The following is a 23,143-nucleotide window of genomic DNA, read 5'->3' on the forward strand; positions in this document are numbered from 1 at the left end:
TGAACAAATAAAATAGAGGTAAAAGATAAAAAAAATATAATTATAAAAAACCATAAAAAGAAAATAAAAAGAAATAAAACAAAGGGAAGAAAAGAAAATGAAGAAACGCAACTATTTGGGCATCGGTGAAGGCTGTTCCTCTCGCTCCTGGAAGATGTGGGCCGTCACGGATCGCTGCCTCCCAGCCCATCAGAAATAGATAGAAGTGTGACTCAAAAAAAAAAAGATAGAAATGACCCATGCTTTCGTCGCTTCCTGGACCTTATCTCCGCACCAAGCTGTATGAGCTGGCCCGCACTGTTCAGATTCCTTTCCTCGGGTCAAATTTCGTATAGAAAAAAACTGGCCCGGTCCCTTAGGCTTCCTGGGCTTTTGCTAACCCAACAGTAGCTATTTTTTCTTTTAGGATCCACATTTTGTTTGCGTACGTTGTGAGCGTCATTGTGCTATCTCAAAAAATATTCCGAAAAAAAAAAGCTTGAATCTGATGACCAGACGTATCAATGACATTGGCGCATTAGACCTAACATATCTATGAAAATGGCCCATTAGGCCGTATGCTGGACGTGAATCTTCTGCGTCGTTGGAAGTTGTCAAGTAAATTCAGCGGGGACGGTCCTCATCGTGTTGCTTAAATTTAGAAAGAATAAACGGAAAGAAAAGTTATTATATCTCTCTTGGATGCATGCACATAGACATGTGTCACAAATCCATAGTAGTTGGCGTTACCAGGTCTTTATCTTTGACCTTTTTATATATTGAACTATGGTTATCTTTTATCATATTTGACAACAAAATATAATTTGACTTGCAACTTTGAATCTCCTTTCATTCGAAGACAAAGATTAAATCACTTAGCCAACATAAAGAAGCTATAATAATGGTACGTAGTGGTAATGGATAAACACATTAAGGCCCCTTTTTATCCTTGAATTGAATTCATTCTAATAATTATAAATTAGACACAGATTAATTAAGCTAATATGGTTGTATATGGAATATATTTGTATACTATTATCAGTCATACAAGGAAGATACTTATATGTTGCATTTCTACTGTAGGGATGCGAGTTGAGGAGCGTGCTATAAGTTACAGAGTATAATAATAGCATAGTGATATATAGAATCAATTTTCATCTTCGAACCTATGAATTTGAGATAGGCTTATATGTGAACTTAGAAAAGTTGTGGAATGTCAAATTTCAAGCCAAATAGCCTAATTCATTAAGTAGATTCCAATTCCGCCAAAATGAAAGGATCCAAATGGCCCATAAGGATATTTCTAGGTTAATTTTTGCGCAATGATGAATGATTGAGGTGGGTAATTTATCTGCACGTAGAGATGTAAACAATTTTATTCTCCCTAAGTAACGTGGTAGTAATTTCTAGGCATTGAGAATGAATTCGGGTGTTTGTTTTTGTGGAATACTACGGATAAATGATGTCGTTGATTCTTAGGGGTATTTTTTTTAGCAATACAGAGCTTCGTTAATCAACGACAGGAGTACAATCAGTGGCAGCTATTCCCAACAACCACTCTGGGATATAGTCTAGCCAAAAAAGGGCGCGCTCCGTGGCCGACACCATAGTTGCACAATGGTGGCCCGCCGAGTTAGCATCCCTACACACCCATACAATTTTGAAATCACAAAAACTCCTGCCTAACTCTGTAGTATCAAAGCAAATTCCTCCAGTTGAGGACCTTAATCCCTTGCGATTATCAACCATGGATTTCAGGGCGCTACAATCAACCTCCAGGATTACCTTGTCATAGCTGTTCTCCAGCGCTAGCTCAAGCCCCTCTTTTGCCGCCATAGCCTCAGCAGTAAGAGCGTGCAGTAGTATCATCAAACGCAGCATCTGTGTTCATCTTGATCCACCCCTCGGCCGGCTTCTGTCACTCCTTCTCCCTTCTTGGCTGAGTCGGCTTGACCGGCATTTTAAGCATAGCCAACTCCTCCAGCGTCGTGGAGATATGCCGCACGGCTGCACCTGGTTCCCAAACCTTCCTACCATGGCGTCTGGCATTCCTTCCTGACCAAGCCCGGAGAAAATATGCACAGAGCAATAGCCCGCCACCTGGTTGGTTTGGAGAAGGAAATATAGATTCAGCGCCTGTTTGGTTCACGGGAAAAGCATAGGAAAAATGAAGGAATCAAGTTCTTATGGTTTTTTTCACTGTAGTCGCGTTTGGAACAAAGGAATGAACGGTTACATTTCTTTCGGAACGGCAAGCAACCCTCTACTTTTTGGAGGAAAAAAACATCCACGCTAAGACGATGGAATTTTTCCTGCGGCGCTTGCGTGCACGCTCACGGCCTAATCAAGCTCATGATGACGGGTGCTGCAGTTTACAGTAGCCATTGAGTGAAGATGCATGCAAAGTATAATTTACACCCTCCAACTATCGCCAAAGTATAGATTCCAACCTCGAACTTCAAAACCAGATAACTTTGGCCCTCCAACTCTTGAAAAAGTTCAACTTTCAACCTTCTGGACGGTTTTGCGTACGAACAGTACTTTTGATATTTTTAGGATTCATCAAAATTTTATATTATTTTTTTAAGCATCTTAACGTCCTCAAATGAAAAAACTCAAAACTACAAAGTTGTAGATCTCATTGAGAGCTACAACTTTGGTATAAAAAGTATTTTCATTTAACTCCATACAAATAATATATTAATGCTCTAATGCAGCAAACGCTAGTTGGCGATTATTATGGTGCTGAAATTTTATATTATTTTTTCGAGCATCTTATTGTCCTCAAATGAAAAAACTCAAAACTACAAAGTTGTAGATCTTATAGAGGTCTACAATTTACATATAAAAATTATCTTCATCCGCCATCGTATTGAAGGGTTTTCTATTTTTCGAAATTAGAGTCTCATCACGCGACAATTTTGTCGCGTGATGAGACTCTAATTTCGAAAAATAGAAAACCCTTCAATACGATGGCGGATGAAGATAATTTTTATATGTAAATTGTAGACCTCGATGAGATCTACAACTTTGTAGTTTTAAGTTTTTTCATTTGAGGACAGTAAGATGCTCAAAAAAATAATATAAAATTTCAGCACCATAATAATCGCCAACTAGCGCTTGCCGCATTAGAGCACTAATATATTATTTGTATGGAGTTAAATGAAAATACTTTTTATACCAAAGTTGTAGCTCTCAATGAGATATATAACTTTGTAGTTTTGAGTTTTTTCATTTGAGGACGTTAAGATGCTTAAAAAATAATATAAAATTTCGGCGAATCCTAAAAATATCAAAAGTATTGTTCATACGCAAAACCGCCCAGAAGGTTGAAAGTTGAACTTTTTCAAGAGTTGAGGGCCAAAGTTATCCGGTTTTGAAGTTCGAGGTTGAAATCTATACTTTGGCGATAGTTGGAGGGTGTAAATTATACTTTACTCCTTATTTATCTACATGTATTGATTAGACAAAAAGTAAGTGGTTGCATCATACGTCCATGTAGCACACTTTTTAGGATACACATCTGCTAATAAGTAGTTAGCTCTTATTTACTCTAAACAACTATGTTTACTGCAAATCAATATATTCCTATGTTATTAGTATTCCTGTGTTCCAAACACCAATTCCTATGAAAATCCTGTATTTTTCAATCATCTGTTTTACACCTCTATTCATTTCCTATTCCTATGTTTTCTCCGATTCCTACGTTTTACATTCCTGTATTCCAAACAGGCCCTCAAAGAAGTTTTCATTTCTGTGACTACATAGGAACTCGCTTGCTTGTACATTTGGAAATCGCTATCTATGTATAGTACGACCCAGCCGTGGACTCACATGCATCGTTGTTTGATCAACGGCTACTAGAGTTTGAAGCATCTCCGTGGTCCGTGGTTGATGCGCTGATGCCGGCTCCAGCCGTACGCGTAAATACTGCAAGGACGTTACAGCCTTACATGCACCCGGCGTAGTATTGTCTGTGAGGCTGTCACGCTGCCCATGCCATCACGTACAACTGATATCTTTTTGAAAAAACACGCCACCTATCAGAAGTTCCTCGCAAGAAGAAACATCAGAAGATCTCTTTCCGTGCGTAAGGGAGATAAATAAATTTTGATATGGGAAATGGTAACTCCGAGTATCTTTCGATACCTACTTCACCTACCCATCACCATTATCCTGCAGAAATGACTAACATCCTTTTCGCACTCTCGTACTGCGTTTTTTGCCCCTTGCCCGTAAGGATGGCAACGGATCGGGTTTGGTGTGGATATCCGCGGGTTTCGGGTTCTGCGGGTTTGGGTTTGGGGATAGTTTTTCACCCACGGTTTTCGGGTTCGGAGCCCCGAAACCAATCGGGTTCGGTTTCGGGTTTGGTTTTCCACCCGTGGATATCCAATGGATATCCGAAATAAATTATTTGGAATTAAAACTCATGTTTTATAATATACTAATAATAATTTGTTTACTTAGATTATTAAATTTATTTAAAGTTGACTCATGAAAATATTTATTATTTGTTGCCTCTTGTTTATACATGTGAATATGTGTATATATATCCGCGGGTTTCGGGTATCCGTTCGGATTTCGGGTATCCGCGGGTTTGGTTTTGGTGATGGATTTCCACCCGAATAGGTTTTCGGGGCGGATTCGGGTTTCGATTTCGGGTTTCGGTTTTGGGTGCACGGAGACTCCACCCGATCCGAACCCGACCCGTTGCCATCCTTACCCGCAAGAATAAGGGCTGCGTGATTCATAGGAAATGCGGCTTCATTTCTACATATGATGCTAGAACACGGCACCTATAGTCAAAAGATTAACCAAAGCAACAATCTTGCAGGCCACAACGATGACAAACCCTGGAGACGGGCAAAAATTTGTCACCAACAAACAACACAGCAAAACCGCCTATTAACAAGGAGTACAACCGCAGCAAGCAGGGCATGTCCAGTGAACCCAAACAAGGTGAGTGGTTCGAACACAACGTGGTCACACATAAAACGCAAACAGCATGACCCAGGTGCAGGGAAAAGATCACTGAAACACAAACAAAATTGACACAAATAGTACAAACATAATACACGGGGGATAACATTGTTCCTGCCTTTAGTTCTATATGCTAACAACCTGAAGTTAACATTACATTTCTGCACCCAAAAACCTCCTCTCACTATCCCCAAACTCAAAAGGGATCCAGTTGTTCCCTTTCTTTGGCATAACCAAGGAAATAAACCATTAAACCGACACCTTATTGCTGGGACACTAATGACCTCTAATATATGAACTCATCAGGTATATTCACATCTGATCTGATGCTAATCAGAAGGAACCGAACCGAGCGAAACAGACATAGATAATTATGACTTGCACCTGTTTCTCTTACGCTGAATACTGTGATCTCAAAGGAGCATATCAGACTTGGCAGGCAGTCTCCTGTAGAAGTTGAAAGGCACGGAGGGCATCCTGCTGCGGAACCGGGGATGTCGCAGCAGGTAAAGCATTGCTATCACCATCAAAACCTGGAACGGCGTCACGTACAGCACAATGGCTACCACCAGGGATAAGAAAATGAAGATGGCGGTGGCCCGAGGGTCCCTCCAGCTCAGCAAAGCATGGGCTCTCTCGCCTTGTGTCGCCAGGTCCCCAACCACAGTCTGCACACGACCTCCGACGCTCCTCAGCCTGTCATAGCGCATTCTGACAATTTCAGGCGGTCTGGAGGAAGGGAATGTGTCAAACTCCTCATCAAGCTCATCAGGGTGTGTCAGCTCAGCATGGGACAGCTTAGTATCCATGTGCGACGGATGCCTTGGCCTGTACCGATAGTTCCACAGCCCGATCATGAACATGTAGAGGAAGATGGTAGGCAGGATGAGCTCCGGGTAGCAGATCAGTATCAGGAACAGCATGTGTACTAGCATTGTTGTGATTGGGTTCCGCCAGCTCCTGATGCCATCGTACCACTTGAGCATTGCCAAAAAACCAAAGAACAGTGAGGTAATCCGATGAAAATTAGCCTTGCTGCGCCGGAGACTAAACATATGCGAGTCCACATCGAGCATGTATTCCACAACCTCCCTGCGCAGTGGGGGCTCAGCACGGCTGAGTCTTGCTGCAACAATCTGCATTGCCTGGTGCCTCAGGTAGTCCAATTGCATCACTGGGATCGGCTGTGTGTAGTGCATCTTTGGAAGCATCGGACGACCATACAGCGCCATCATGTTCACCCAAGCTGTGCAGGTAAACCGCACAGCCAAATGAAGCTCGCCAGTCTTCTTGAGTCCACTTGGATGTAAAACCAGCAAAGGGTAGAAATGCGTGTACACTCTATCTGTCTCCAGTGTAGAGAGCCTGATCCTGACCTTCCCAATCCGCTGATCTGGGCCACCGCCATTCTTGCTCCCAATTTGGCCATTGTCAAACACCACCACTGTGATCACGGTGCAAGGATCAAACACCTCCCAAGTATACTGCTCATTCCATTGTGGATTCAGCTTGTCAAGAATAGTCCTGGTGTGCACCCACTTTTGTCCATATTTGGCCACACAATAGGCGTCTGTGGTGCGTCCATCCTTGGGCTTCATCGGTATCAAGTTCCGCGCACCCAGAACTCCCAGCTCAAGCATCCCAATGCTTGGTTTCCTTGCAGGCTTTGATGATGGCTGCAGATCACTGCTGTAGTAGGTGGACTCGTCAAGAACATGATACCCAAAATCAAGGGACATCCGAATCTGTATCTTGCTTGCGAACTTCACTTCCTTCCTCTCAGGATCATCGGAGGGGCGCATGAGGCTGTACCACCGCGGCTCCACGGGCTTGCCGAAGTGGTCGTGCCGCGGCATTGCTGCTGCGAGGGGCAGCACAATGCGGCCGAGCATCTCGTCGCGGCCCGGCGCGACGCGGTCCTCGACGGTGACGACGAGCGGCTCGTCGAAGGGCTCCGACGCGACGAACATGAACTCCTCGTTCCAAATCGGGTTGGGCGTCCCCGGCGGCGCGCCGGGGCGCGTGCGGCGCACCTGGCCGGCGAGCTGCAGCTTGACGCAGGCGCTCATCGGGCGCGAGGTGTCGTGCGGGATGAGGTCCTGCGCGCCGATAGCCGCGACGTGGAGGTACACGAGCTTGGGCGAGAAGTATACCTTGGCACGCGTGGACGCGACGGCCGCGGGGCCCGCGGCGGCGTGCGCGTCGGAGTGCCAGGCGTCCGGGAACGCCTCGTCGGCCTGGGTCCCCAGCCAGACGGAGAGCATGATCTCCCCGTGGGGCAGCTTGTCGCCGCGCTTGGTCTCGAGGCGGTACCACTGCGGCGCGAGCGGCGAGTCCGGGGGCACCCGGACGGGCACCTCGGCGAGGTCGAAGACGACGCGGCCGACGAGGTCGTCGCCGGCGAGATCCTTGGCCTTGAGGAAGACCTCGAGCAGATGGGACTGGAGGTGCGTGGCGGAGAAGGCGAAGACCTGCTGCCAGGACGGGTTGTGGCTGGCCGCCTTGACAGCCGTGGTGCCCTTGAAGTTGCCGAGCTTGACCTCGACGAAGGGGTCGATGGCGCCCGTGGCGGACACCGCGGGGAGGTCCCGCGCCTTGACGACGTGCACATAGAGAAACCGCATCGGCTCGACGAGGTCGTAGGTGGATGCGATCTTGCCCGCGCCCGAGGCCGCGGCGGCGGCGGCCGCCGAGGGGTGGAGGCCCGGGATGTTGAAGCGCGGCCGCAGCACGGCCGCCAGCGGGGGCCGCGTCTCCACCAGCCCGAACTGCTGCTGCGGGGGCAGCATCGGGCCCCCCGGGCCCGGCACCATGAACGGCCGCGGCGGCATTCCCCCCTTCATCTCGTCGTCGTCGGCGGCGGCGGGGTTTGCTCAGTGGGGAACGGCGGCGTGGGGGGGAGCGTGGGGGGGACCTGGAACCAGGAGCCCTACTAGTGACTAGTGAGGCATTCCATCGAACAGTGGTGTGAACGGAGCGGAGCGGAGCGGGGCTACTACTGCCTGCGCGGCTGCGCTGCGCGACGTGTTTGCGTGGAGGAGCGTGGGGGCAGCGTACGGGCCAAAGCCGAGATCTGCACCGCGTGTCGTCGTTGGCGGCGAGCCGTTGCGGAACGCAGTCGTTGGATGCCGATCCAACGTCTGGCATCGGGCCGAATCTTCCTGAGAGGAACCGTGTCACGAACCCGGCGGCTTTACCACTGTTTTGACAACGACGCGCCCGACCGACATGGGGGCCCGCAGACCGCGGGGCAAAGATGTCAGCGGTGGCTGCTGCTGACGGGGGCGGTATGGAAAATCTTGGTGCTGGGGGCAGGCGTGCCTTGTGTGGGAGGCCGGATGTGGACGGACGCGGGGAGGTGGGACCCTTCGGCGGGAGGGGGCTCGGACGCTCTCGGTTCGCAGGATTGTTGCTGGCCAGCTTGCTGTGTCGGATCCTTTGTGCTGTGCTGTCATCCGTCGATCGTAGGCCCGCAACGTGAGCGTGCAGCGTGCAGCGTGCAGCGTGCTGTGGCTTCACGCTTTCGTTTTTTTTTTCTTTAGCAGTAGCAACAGGGGGGCGCGGGGCGCGGGGCGGCGGCGGAGCAAGGATGCATGCGCTCTCCCTGTCCGGGCTGGCTTTCCTTGATTGCTTGGCTCTTCACCGTGTCAAATGGACCACCCGTGTACTGACAATTTCTCACTGGTTAGGTAAGCGCGTGTTTAGTTCCAGGAAGTTGGAATTTAGAGCTATTGTAGCACTTTCGTTTTTATTTAACAATTAGTGTTTAATCATGGACTAATTAGGCTCAAAACGTTCGTCTCGCAATTTCCCACCAAACTGTGCAATTAGTTTTTTTTTGTCTACATTTAATGCTCCATGCACGGGCCGTAAATATTCGATGTGATAGGTATTGTAGCACTTTTTTGAGAATTTAGGGTGGAACTAAACAAGACGTAAAAGTTTATACTTCGTTTGATCATTTCTATGGCTTATAAGCCAGCCGATGCTGCTTTGTTATGAGAGAAAACACTGTATTATGACTGATACGATCAAGCAAACATGGTTATGCATGTCAAGTACTAGTAGAAATGGAAAACATGTTTGCCATATACTTCCTCTGTCCACTATTGGATGTCCAGGGGCACGTTTGGTTCGCGGCTGCACCGTGCCGCCCAACGCCGCAGATTTCACGCCACAGTTTTCGGCGGCTGTTTGGTTGGTTGGGTGCCGCACTTTGCGGCGTGTCGCGGTGTGAGCATAGGGCCGTAGTTTATTTTCTACACCACACTCCGCCAAACCCGTGGCGAGAAAAACGGTCGTCGCAGTTTTGGCAGCGTCCCTGCTGTGGCTCGGCGCGCTTAGGCGCAGGCCAAACCAGCCCTAGGTTCACAGCATGTTCTATGCATCTGGACACATCATATGTCTAGTCGTTGTACTTGGTAACAAGCTAAAACTACACATATAGCGGGACGGAGGGAGTATGGATGATGTAACCCTTGCAACTCCTTAGCGTTCCTGTTTAAGAGTAACGAATATAATGCCCAAATTATATGAGGTTTAAAAGACGTTGATTCCAGGGTTTATGGTGTGCATGGGTTTGCAACAAAGATAAGGGCCCCCACTTGTTCTGAATATCCAAGATACGGGGTTGCTGTTGACAACGATGTTAGACATAGACTCGGTCCTTGTCAAGATTCCATTCCCAGGTTACTTGTTGGTGATGTCCTCGCCCGTACATACATTGCGGACGCCGCGCCTCCGCTAGCCGTTGCTTGCATGTACAGTACAAAACATCTTTTCTTTCTTTTTTTTGAGGACGACACCTCTTTTCTTTCTTCTTCTTTTTTTTTTTTGATTTGAGGACGAAACATCTTTTCTCATTGCAGGAATACTTTGTATTTTTCCTGCATCCAGCAACCCTGTTCCTGTTTTACCCACTACCACTGTACTACCGCCTTTTTTCCTTCCATGTGCAGGCACACCGTCCGTGCGCGTCAAACAAGCAACAATTGTGTACCGGACATCCCTTTGTAGTTTTTTTAAATCTATCTATCTAAATACAAAAAACGCTCCCGTGACGTGGAACAGCGTACTTTCCAGCCATAGGATATTACGCAACGCTCTAGCTTTTTTTCTCCTTCAATTCAAAAAGTGACGCGTCTCCCTTTTGTCAAAAAAAGAAAAGAAAAGTGGACGCGTCTCCTTTTTCCGAAAAGAAATAAAGTTGCCCTGCCGTTTGCATGCAAGCGGCCAGTTCTCCTTTCGGGACGTACTAGCTCCAAACGATGGTGAGTCAGCCGTGCAGTGTCCACGAAGGATGGATGCGTCGTCACACTGAAAAGTGTCACGCGCTAGCACTATGACGCTGATCATATATGCTTTGATGATCATTCCGACTCTGTTCTTCGTGTAGACGACACCATGCTGCCAATGAACGGCAGTGGTAGCGATCGGACACGGTACCCCTTTTCCGGCATGGCAGGATCATGAATGCGCCGCGGGCGCGATGAGTGTCAGAGTGGCTCTCGTCCGCGGATCTACCTCCCATCCCCGTCATCACAGTTTAAGAGCAAGTATAATGGCAGTCTGTAAGCCGACTAAATGCTGAGGTGGAGGAGAGATGGGAGGAGAGAAAGGAAGCTTACAGCCGGTTTGGGCATAAGAACTAAAAAAGTCTGTGAAAGAGACAAGTGGGCCATATATTAACGGTAAAAAGCTAACTACTATATAAATAGACTGATAAAAGGCTACAAAGAACCTTACATCAGCAAGCCAGCTGTATTACAGGGTAGTGGAGGCGCGGACGTCCGGTGCTCACCGACGCCGCCGCCTGTCCCTCCGCGCCCGCATGCTGCCGCGCTTGGACGGGCCCTGCCCTGCTTTTGGACCAGAAACGGAGTCGTCGCCGAGTAAGACACACGATCTCGGTTGTCCATTCGGAGAAAGCTGCTGGTCCCACGGAGACGGAGTGGCGGCAATTGGCAGCTGGCAGCATCAGCTTCCTTCGCCAAATGCCGTCCTCGACAGAAGCGGAGGAAACGAGTTCCAAACCCCCACGCCCAGACCGGAGAGCCGCCGCGTGTAGGCTGCTACTGGAAACAGCCACTCGCGAGGAAGGGAGGGAAGTGGCGAAGGGCGGCGGCGGCGCCCACGCGTCAGTGCCAGAGCACGCCGGGCGATCCGCGCGGCGCGCGACGGTTCCTCTGCCCTGCTCGGCGGTCGCACGGTTTCCGTGTTCCGACGACGAAACCGAGGCGCGATTGTTGAGGGCCGTGCGAGTTCGGATGCTAGCTGGGCCTTGATGGGCTGTTGGTTTTCTCTCTGCCGAAGCGCTTCGCCGTGCGTTTGGTCGATGTGATGTGTGGCCCAGCAGAGTGGGTGCGGAAGTGCGGCATATTTGGCTATTGTGGGCCGTGAGATTCGGATTGGCCCGGTACTCCCAGTTCTGAGGATACGGCCTGACCGGATGCTGCGTAGTCCGCCGCGAGCAAAGACAACTTGCTCCTGAATCATGCGAGGCTGGAGCAGAGTCTCAAATTACAGTAAAAAAAAGTTATCAAAGCAATTACAGTAAAAATAAATTGACGGCCGTAGTATGATTTAACGATCAAAGATTCAATCTGGAACTGGAATACTCGCTGTTCTTGACCATCTTGTTATCATCCCCGACTCCTGAACGAGCAGCACCTGTACCTTCTCATCTACCGTCGCTCTGGCAAACCGCTTCGATTGATGCCGTGCGTGCGACTGGATAAGGGAGGAAGAATCAGGCATACAGATATGTGCAGATTGGTCACTCATGTGGCTCCAGCGGTCCAGGGCTCCAGGCTTGTGCCTGGTTGCAAAGGACACTCCCACCAGAAATCTGGTTGCACCTAACTCTTGCTACATCCAGCCAAGGCAGTAGCATCCTATCGCTGCTCGGCATCGCCGATCCGGCTGGCCATAAATATAAGGACCCGTTTGGCTGGCTGCGGGTGGCTCCGGCTCCTGCGCCGAAATCACTGTTTATCTATACGTATTTCACTGTTTATCAAAGCCTTTTTTATCTCTCCTCTCCTCCCCACTCACAGACGCGGTCGCAGCAGCCAGAGCCAGAAATTCGAGCTCCGCTGGCTCCGGCTCCCGCAGCCTCCTGTCGGCCGCCCAGCGGCCGACACCCTACTACAGTGCCAGAGCCGGAGCCGGTAGGAGCCCGGCCAAACGATTCCAGCTTCTCTCACAGGCCATCGTCCCCAAGGATCGGATCGCATACACACACTCGGCAACCTGAAAATACGCTGGAGATAGGCAGGCAGATGCGCAGCTAGTAGCCTGTTCGAGAGGCCGTATCGTATGGTGGATTATTTACTGTTGACTGGTTTGGTGTGAAAAAAACACTGTTCTCGACTGAAAATTTACGATCGTTTACGAGCAAGCGCGAATAGGCCGTAGGTAGGAGAGCGAGGCTGTCCGATCCATGCCAGCCAGACAAGCATGACCCTCACCCTCCTGATATCTTGCGTGTTTATCGAGAACAGCAACCACCTTTCCCCCGATGCCGTCTGTCTGCACTTGGAGCCCTGCAGAAGAGGGTAGCGCAGCGCACTCACTGTCGCACCCTGGTGGAATCCTTCTGGATGCCTTTCATGTTTCGTGGTAGGGGTGATTTTAGTCTATGTCCCATTTGAATGTTTGTTATATGCATGAAGTATTAAATATAGACAAAAAAATAACTAATTATACAGATTGTGATTAATTTACGAGACGAATTTTTTAAGCATAATTAGTTCATAATTTGACAATGTTGTACTACAGTAAATATGTGCTAATGGCGGATTAATTAGGCTTAATAAATTTGTCTCGTAAATTAGTCTCCATATGTGTAATTAGTTTTATAATTAACTCATATTTAGTTCTCCTAAATAGCATCCGAACGTCCGATGTGACATGGACTAAAATTTAGTCCAGGAAACCGAACACCCCCTAAGACTGTCTGCAACGGTCCGGACGCAAAAACAAGATGTTTTGGGTCGCCCACAGCTAAAGGGTTACGGACCCAAAACTTCACTTCTCCAACGCGCAAACGAGAAGCCGAGCGCCGCCCGCCTCACCGCATCGGGCCGCTCCTCGCCGGCCGCGCGCGCGCCACCGCGGACCCGCCTCGCACGAGATGGAGCTGGCGACTCCTCCCGCTTTGTCCTCGCCGTTAAAAGCCCAAGCCGCCGGCGTTCTTCCTCTTTTCCCCTTCCTGCTCGCCACCGGCTGACTCAACCCGCCGGTGAAATTCACCGCCGCCGCTGCACCTTCGCCTGATAGCTTGTGCCTGCAGCTTCGTCTCGCCCCTGCGCCCGCCATGCGCGTGCTCCCCTCCCTGGCCCACACGCTTGTGCTCTCCCCGCCCCTCGCGTTGCTCTTCTCCGGCGGCTCCACCTGTTCCGCCTCGATGGTTGGGCTCGCGGCCGTCCCGGCGCCGCCGCTGACGCCGAGGAGGACGTGGGGCCCGCGCTCGCGGAAGGGAGGTGGAGCCCGAGGCGGCGGCGCCGGCGGAGGCGGTCGAGGCGCGCGGCGATGGCGTTGCATGCGTGGAGGAGCACGACGCCGGCGTCGAGATTGCGGCGACCATAGCAGCGGACTAGTCGCCCTCGCCGGCGCCGGCAAGCGCGGTCCTCCGGTGCGGATCTCGGGCTCCGGTCGTTCGCTTCCTGTGGTGGGCCCTGCATGGAGACGCAGAAGGACTGAGCGAAGACACATTTTTGGGTTCTGCCTCAGCTCCGACGCAAAATGTGTCATGGGTTTGCCTCCTCCGTTGGAGCGCGTTTTGTCCCGCAAAAACACTATATACAACGCATTTTAAGTTTGTGTCACGTTATGCGTCTGCTGCTGTTGGAGTCAGTCTAACAAGACGCCGAGGAGCACGACGAGGAGGAGAAGCACAAAGTTTGGCTAATCACAGAGCAATTTTGTGAGTTGAGACAACGACACGAGCTCCATCGTCAGTCAGTCATCAACTCACCCATGAAGTACCTACCTACCTGCCTGCCTTTTCCAAGAGGAGCATTTCGGCTGCGGCTCTGCCGTTGTGGCGCCACCTCAGAAAGCAAACCATCTATCTATATTGTGGCAAAGAATCTCGAAGTAATGTAGGATTAGAACCTAAAACCAGACGTTGTGAAATCACAAATCGCTTTCGCAGTTGACTGGAGGAATCTTCGGGGAGATCAAACGGCCACGGCAATCACGTTTTAGAAGCAAACCAGCGGCGTCAGCCAGCTGAATAGCTGAATTAGGTGAGGTGGTGCTGAACCAGGTGATGCCGTCTGTCCACCAACCTCCAGCTACCAACCTCCCAATTGCATCCATGCCGTCTCGTCCAGATTCCTTCCACCACCCCGGCCGAGCGCGTTCGAAAAAGTTATTGTGCCCAGCTAACCTAGTAGCTAGCTTAAGCTAGTTGCTAGCTATAGAATCACGTACGAGTTGGCAGAAGCTAGTCCCCTACCTATTTTTTTATTTTCATTAATGAAAGAACGTGCAAAAGAGCCAAATACACAGGGAGAGAAAAAGGGGAGAAAAGAACTACAACTACTACTACAGGCAACCAGGCCCAAAAATAAAAGAACGACAACATCATGAATAACTGTCTCGCCAAAGGGATAAGGGGCCCTTCGTTGTTGCTTTAAGCCTTGATACACGCCAGGCCAAGCTCCTCCTTGAAAAGCCTTTTCAAGGTCGACAGGTTGCAGTTTCCTGAGCCCGTTTGGAGGGGCTTCCCCCGGCTCCGGCTCTGGCACTGTAGCACGACTGTGGTGGAGCCGGAAGAAGCTCCAAATGTGCTGCTCCTTCGGCTCATCTTCTTTCTAGTTCATTTTTAGAGGAGTCAGAGCCGTTTTTTTTTCATACTACAGTAAAAATATAGTGTTGCACAGTATTTTTAGGTGCAGGAGCCGGAGCACCAAGAGCCGCACCAAACGGGCTGAACTTTCGTATAATCCAACAAGCTGTTATCATGAGCTCCCTGGAGTGACCAAAGGCTGTCCTGGCTTCAATGATCATGTCCAACGGTCCCAAGTTTGTATTCCAGTAAATATGCAAAGTATACCAACAATCTTGGCTAAATGGGCATGTAAAGAAAAGATGTTCAAGAGTTTCTTCGCTACCACTGTTGCAAAGGACACAACTGTAGTAATCAAGTATACGATTCTTTCTTCTTAGAATATTCCTTGTATTGAAGCGATCTCTCAGCAATAACCAGAAGAAAAACTTATGCTTTCCCAAATTACTAGATGACCAGAGCCAATTAAACAAAGGAGAAGCTTCCAGGGTTCCTCTCAAATGTTTGTAGGCTTTACTAGAGCTGAAACGAGATCCCCATTTGTAAACCCATGTATCATATGCCTCAGGGTCCAGATTTAAGTTATGCACGATCTCCTGTACTTCAGCAAGCTGAGCTGCAGCCTGACTAGGAGAGGGGAAGACTGAAGATTCTGTCCAAATCATTGTTGATCAAGAAACTCAGAGAGGATTTGGGCTTTTTAACAAAAGAGAAGAGCTATGGAAACCTGAGTTTCAGTGAGTTACCATCCCATGATTCTAACCAAAACACTAGAGTATTACCCTTATTAGGTATGCAGACAGAAATGGATTTATACTTGTCAGAAAGTTTCAAAATGTCCTTCCACCAAAAGGAGCCACTAGGACTTCTAACCTGTGGTGGCGTCTGCTGATTATTGTATAGATTATCCCAAGTCAGGTGGACCCAGGGCAGATTAGCATGGTTATAAAACTTGTCCATATACTTCAAAAGAAGAGCAATGTTCTGGGTTTTGAGATCAATAATACCAAGTCCCTCTTCTTTCTTTGACCTGCATGCTGCTTCCCAAGCTGCTAAGCAATTACCTGTCCTGTGTATTTCACCACCACTCCAAAGGCATTTTTCCCTGTAACTGTCTATTTGCTTAATAATCTGAGGAGGGAGTTGAAGAGTACTCCCTCTGTCCCTGAATGTGTGTCGCCACGGTTTGCGTGCTGATAAGTTGACTTAATTTATAGAAAATACATATAACATTTGTGTCTCCAAGTAAATTTTGTTAAAAAACTAGATTCAAATATCCATCCAGTGATACTAATTATGTACCATAAATATTAATATTTTTTAATATATATTTAGTCAAAGTTGTTTCTTATGAAGCGAAAATGATAAACATTTAGGGATTGAGGGAGTACACATATAAAAAGTTGGTAACACTGTCATTACATAATACACGTGAATAGGAATTTAGTAGTACTCTATTAAGGCCCCGTTTGGCTGACCAAGAAGCCGGCTTATTCGGCTTTTTTTTTCTTCATCCGGAACAGTATTTTTCTCTCACAACATTTTAGTCGAAATAGTGTTTTTTCAGCATGAACAGTGCATTTTTCATACCAGCCAAACGGGGCCTCATAAACCTCTTTTTTTGATAGGTCAAACAATCTCAAGATTGATTAGATTTATACATGATTTATATGTCTATATAGATTCATTATAATATAATCATATTCTATAATTAATGTAATGATATTTATTATTCCCTCCATTTCATATTATAAGTCATTTCAACTTTCTAGCCGTCATGTAGTAGTTTACATTATCGGTCGGATGCCCGGTTGTTTGTAAAACTCTCTTCTTCCTTAATACAATGATACGTAGCGCTCTTGCATATTCGAGAAAAAAAACCATTCCAACTTTCTTATAGAGTCAAAGCATCTCAAGTTTGACTAAAATTATAGAAAAAATTAGAAAGATGTATAAAATCAAATACATATAATATATTAAAATATAATTAATGAAGAATCTAATGATATTTAGTTGATATCATAAATATTATTATTTTATCATATAAATTTGATTAAATTTGAGATGTTTTGACTCATCGAGAAAGTTAAAATGACTTATAATTTAGGATAAAGAGAGTACATGATATCGTAAATATTAATATTTTTTTACACGTAGTTAGTTAAGCTTTGTACTTCCCGTGCAATATGCGTTTAGTTAAATTTGTAGTTGATTGATATTTCTCGATGGGATATACTCGTTTTAAAACGGAAGGAGCAGTAAGCAGTAGCCGAGAGGTCTTTCCTTGCAGGTAGGGCAGGGTTGTGAGTCGACATCACCGCCAATTCTGGTTCCAGGTAATTAATGAGATTCATCCATGTGCCCGACCTCTGCGGGAACGGATCGCACGGGAAGCAAATTTGAGCACGCCCGACATGTGCGACCCCAGCCATATATTCTGCACGTGCTCTGTTCGTATGTACTATCTCCATTTCAAATTATAAATTATTTTAAGTTTTTTCAAGTTAAAGCAACTGAAATTTTACAAAAAAACTATAGAGAAAATTACAAAAACTTATGACATCAAATCAGTATTACTAGAAAAATATAATTAATCAATAATAATACTTGTTTAGTATCATAAATGTTACCGTATTATTGTATCATATAAATTTGGTCAAACTTAAGATATTTTGACTCTCTAAAAAAGCTAAAATAACTTAGGATAGAGAGAGCAGTGTTAGCATCACAGTGGACCTCAAGACCATAGATCGGGGTAGAGCTTCTACTAGATGGGGAAAACAGTTGGTGTACCTTAGTCTAGGTCACCGCTCTGTCCATGGCGCCGCAGCGGCTTGGACGCTAGTGTAGAGGCTGCTCGGCTTGGTGGAGTCCGTAGTGGTACGGTGGTGACCCTGTAGGGGCGACGGCGGAGTGGTGGGGCATCCTGTCGCTGGCAGCACACTATAGATTAGATTAGGGTTTCTATCGGTGGATCACGGCGGCTCAGACCAACCTCGTAGTTAGAGCCGTGATCCCCACCTCTCTTTTATATGTGCTGTGCGACAGGGGCCCACCAACCGTACTAGGGTTGGGCGCCCCCGATCAGGGCGCAAAGACAAGGGCCCAATAGGCCGTTGGGCCTATTGGTGAAGATCAACTAACATTCTCCCTCTTGATCTCATTACTATCTTTCAATCTCATATCATTTACTTTTGTTCATTCCATTACAGATTAGCGCATGGAGCATGTCTCATCGTCACGGTCCATTGCCGATAGATTTAACAGCTACAACACACTACTCTGTTCTGAAATTGATACTTATCTTTGGGCCTTCTTTTGTCCAGGAATTTTAGGCTTTCCCTTAAACCCATGCTAGCTACATGTTCTCTGAACACGTTGGGTGGTAAGCCTTTTGTAAGCGGATCCATGAGCATCTTTTCTGTAATTATATGCTCAAGACTTATGACTTGATCCTGGACTTTTTCTATCACAACATAATACTCTTTGTCAATGTGTTTAGCAGCACCACTTGACTTATATTGTGAGCATACTGTACAGCCAGATTATAATCGCAGTATAACTTAAGTGGTCTATAGATGTCGTCAACCACCTTCAAACCGGGTATGAACTTCTTTAGTCAGTTCATCTGCCCCGTTGCCTCATATCACGCTACAAACTGTCATACATTGTGGACGATGTAATGACGGTTTGCATTTGAGCTTTTCCATGAAATAGCTCCCCTTTTCAAGAGTGAATACTATCCCATCGTGGATTTTCTATCATCTCTCGCATAATCAGAATCTGAATTTCCCACTATGTGAAGTGAATCAGATCTTCTATACGTCATCATGAGGCCTTTCGTTCCTTGCAAATAATGCAAGACTTTCTTTACTAATTTCATTGTTTTGTTCCAGAATTGCTCTGGAATCTGCCAAGTAACCCGGTAACAAATGCCAAGTCAGGGCGCGTACATACTTGAGCATATTGTAAGTTTCCGACAGCTGAAGCATATGGAACCACTTTTATTTGATTGAGCTCATATTGGTTCCTGGGGCATTGAAAATCCCCATATCTGTCGCCCTTGACTATAGAAGCAGGTGAGGGACTATATTTATGCATACTGAATTTCTTTAAGATTCTTTCTATGTATGTCTTTTGTGATAGTCCTAATACTCCTTTGCTTCTATCTCGGTGAATCTCGATCCCTAGAACGAACGAGACTTCACCAAGATCTTTCATATCAAGTTTTGAGGACAAAACTTCTTCGTGTCATGTAGTAGACTGACATCACTACTAGTAAGTAATATATCATCCACATACAGGACAAGAAAGATAAACTTCCCATTCTTAAACTTTGCATAGACACAATTATCCTCTACATTCTCTTTAAAACCCAAAATTCTTTATTGTCTGATCAAACTTCAAGTACCACTGTCTTGAAGCTTGTTTTAATCCATAAATGGATTTCTTTAGGCGACATCCCATTCGTTCTTTTCCTTCTAAGACAAAACCTTTCGGTTGTGCCACGTAAACATTTTCCTCCAAGTTTTCGTTGAGAAATGCCATATTTATATTCATCTGATGTAATTCTAAATCGTAATGTGCCATTAATACCATTATGATTCTGAAGAAAACTTTACACGAGATTGGAGAAAATGTCTCATTGTAATTAATCATTTCTCTTTGCATAAAACCTTTTGCCACAAGTCGCGCTTTATATCTCTCTATATTCCTTTGAGAGTCAAGTTTTGTTTTGTAGACCCATTTACAGTCTACTGTTTTGACTACTTTAGAAATTATATCCAAATCCCAAACTTTATTGATATTCATTGATTTTATTTCATCTTCCCTGGCCTTAAGCCACTTTGATGAATGATCACTACTCATGGCTTCTTCAAACAAGGTGGGATCATCCTTCATTTGAAATTCCTTAGTATTGTACACTTTATAATTAGCAGGAATAGCTGATTTTCTAACTCTTTGAGACCTTCTAGGGGCCTTCACATTTGGCACATCTTCTGTTTAAGGCTGTTGTTGCTCTCCCTCATGTGTGGCAATAGGTTCTATAGGATCCTGAAGAACAGGTTCCTCATCATCATTCATTGTTGTCACAGGTGGGATAACAACAGATGCTGGCACCACAGTATCTAGCACTGTCGGTGCAGCGACAGTAGGTAGTGAGAAAAATGGCTCATGAATCATTGGAGTGGGTGTATACACCTGCTTCACTTCAATGTCAATTTCTCGAGCTACCATGCTCCCCCTCATCAATTCATCCTCTAGGAAGATAGCATATCTCGTTTTCACAAACTTTATATGTCTCTCTGGACAGTAGAAAATAAAAACTTTTGACTTTTCTAGGTAGCCAAACAAATGGCAACTTACTGTTTTGGGATCTAACTTCCTAATGTTTAGGTTAAATACTTTAGCCTCAGCAGGACTCCCCCACACACTTAAGTGTTCGGTGAGGGTACTCTTCCTGCCCACAACTCATACGGTGTTTTGGGCACCAACTTACTTTGTACTCTATTGAGAATATGAATGTCGGTTTTTAACGCCTCCATTCATAGGCTCAACTGTAAGGTGAAGTAACTTATCATATTGTCCATCATATTCATCAGGGTACGATTGATTCTTTTAGCTACTCTATTCTGTTGAGGTTCGCCCGGTGTAGAATACTGGGCTACTATGCCATTCTTTTAGGGTACGCCGACCGTAGTACTCCCCCACGGTCGGACCTGACTATCTTAATCTTTAAATTGCATTGAATTTCAACTTTTGCCTTTAAATATCTATATTTATCCAATGCTTCTGTTCTTTCTTTCATTGGATAAATGTAGTCATAACGGGAGTAATTATCTGTGAATGTTATAAATGAATCATAACCATCCATACTCTTTACAGGAAACGGACCACAGATATCTGTATCAATAATCTGTAGAATTCTTGCGCTTTGTTTGACATCTTTCTTAACTTTCTTTACATACTTTTCTTTTATGCATTCTCTGTATTGTTCTAAATCTGAGAGCTCTAATGGAGAAAGAATATTATTCTTAACTGGTCTTTTATTCTCCCCCTCGAAATATGGCCTAAACGATAGTGCTATAATTTTGACGACGCATCGTGAGCTCTCTTATACCATAATTTCCAGAGTAACACTCTATCACCAGTTGCTTTATCAGCTGGGTAGCATATGTCTTTGAAGAGCCAGTGAACTGACTCTTTATTCTATCGAGGTACTCGGTGACCGTGTCACACTCTGGGATTGAGCCCACAATTGCAGGCTCATTCGTGTTCTTTATCACAACCAAACATTTCTTATTGACAGTGACACACTTCCTATGCTCAAGGGCATATAACATCTTTCGGAATTCAAAATCACTCTCTTTAGTTGCCTAAACGACATCAGCCTCGTTTGTGTCTCTCACCAGTGCTACAGACTCAGTGGAACATGATGAGATGACTACCCAGTTCACCTTAGACAAGATGAAAACTAGGACAAACATTTTCTTAACATAAAAATGATACCATTTGCATGCCTTGATTCCAACGTTGATCAAAATTAAAACATACAACTGTTCGTATACACTAATTCTACATCACCGTTGGACAGAAATAGAATTAATGTATAAAATCATTAAAATTCACAACTGTTCTTATACACTAATTCTACATCACCGTTGGGCAGAAATAGAATTAATGCATAAATCATTAAAATTACGATATTGTTATTAACAACGTTGGTCAGAAAATAACAACATCATAATCATGTCAAAATCTCTTTTTTCTCTAATTAAATATCACATTGGCTCAAAATAATTGGAGAATAAATAATTTCTTTAGCAGCGGAAAAACTCTCTTTTTCTCCAATTAAATATCACATCGGTATAAATTAACTGGAGAATAAACCATTTCTTTAGCAGTGGAAAACGTATACTCAATTTCTTCAATTTTACCCATAAGAAAAAATTACTTTTTCTATTTTCTACAGGGAAAAATTAAGTCACTGTTCTTTCGGCCCGGCCAGCAAAACAGCCCGGCCCAGCTCCCATGCGCGACGCCGGCCGCACCCAGGCCGCAACCTGGGCCTGGGCCGGCAAAGTCGCTCGGCCGCGCGCGCCCGCCTGGGCCTCATCGCTGGCCCGGTCGCGCTCCGCCGTCGGTTCGCATCCGACGGTCGCCCGTAGGCTTCGCGGGGTCAAAAACCCACTCGCCAGCGTCGACTGAAAACCCTAGCCCCATTCGCTTCTGCCTGCTTCTCTCTCTCTTCGCTTTCTCTTTCGTCGCTCTCCTCTCCTCTCAGCGTAGCCACAGCGAGACACCGAGAGCGAGCGAAAGCGGTGGAGCGAGGCAGCCATGGCGCCGTTGCCGGCCCCCTCGCCGGTGTGCATGCTCCCCAACGGGTGACTGTGCCGCCGTTGAGTGGCCTGGCCGCGGCGCCCCCTTGGCCGAGACCGACGAAACGCTACCCCAGCTCGGCCCTTCTTCTCCCATGCCGGCGAAGGGCCATCCCGACGCACGGCGAGGTAGGTCCGATCCCCTTTTCTCCTTCTCCGATTTGAGTTGTTCTTCTCTTTTCCGAACTGGTGTGGGGAATTAGGGTTTGTTCTATTCGTTTCAACTCATTCATTTGATTCTTTTCTTTTCTATTTGTACCGAATCACTCTTTTCCCCTTCCTCATCGCGAGTTAGGGTTAGAGTTCTTTTGAACCGATTTGGTTTTGTCTCGGTTTTGATTCAAGATCTTCGAGATAGGCCCCTTCCCCTCTTGCCTTTCTTCTCTTTAGATCTTCTTTCTTTTCTTTTCGGAGTTCATCCGAATCGGAATCTAGGATAAGGGTTCGGGTTCCAACCCCTGTTCTTCTTCTTTCTTTGGATTTCCTTTCTTTTCTTTGATTTCTTTTCTTTTCATGGTTTTGATTTCGATTGGGATGAGGATGGGTTAGTTTATCCGAATCGGGTTCACTGTTGTTCTTCCCCACGGTTTTTCGTGGGTTAGGGTTCGGCTTCGTGAGCCGAGGGCCCTTCCTCTTCACCCAGTTAGGGTTAGGGTTGGGGAACCTTCTATGTTCTCAGATCCGTACTGGATTAGTTCTTTTCTGTTCTTTGCTTGCCGTGCGCCTGCGAGGACGGCGGTGCGGCACTTTTCCCCGCGCGGTGGCGGTGGTGACCGGGTTTCCAGTGACGTGTGCCACCTCTGGTCTCTTTTTAGTTTCTTTTACCCGATTAGGGTTAGAGTTTCAATCCAAAATAGATTTAACCCATGTTCTTTCTTTTCTATGCTCTACCCGATACCGTCCTTGCTCTGATACCATTGTTAACATCACAGTGGACCTCTAGACCATAGATCGGGGTAGAGCTTCTACTATATGGAGAAAATAGTTGGTGTACCTTAGTCTAGGT

At 46.3% G+C, this 23,143-nt stretch overlaps 1 protein-coding gene across 1 annotated transcript; it reads right to left on the bottom strand.

The window, feature by feature from the left end:
• Positions 1 to 4,971: 4,971 nt before the first annotated feature.
• Positions 4,972 to 7,932, bottom strand: LOC136518387 (FT-interacting protein 3-like). The gene has a single exon (XM_066512037.1). It carries the CDS (start codon positions 7,803 to 7,805, stop codon positions 5,376 to 5,378), a length of 2,430 nt encoding a protein of 809 aa, XP_066368134.1. The 5' UTR covers positions 7,806 to 7,932; the 3' UTR covers positions 4,972 to 5,375.
• Between the last annotated feature and the right edge of the window lie 15,211 nt (positions 7,933 to 23,143).

The sequence above is a fragment of the Miscanthus floridulus genome, chromosome 17 (genome assembly GCF_019320115.1).
Source record: "Miscanthus floridulus cultivar M001 chromosome 17, ASM1932011v1, whole genome shotgun sequence".
NCBI lineage: Eukaryota > Viridiplantae > Streptophyta > Magnoliopsida > Poales > Poaceae > Miscanthus > Miscanthus floridulus.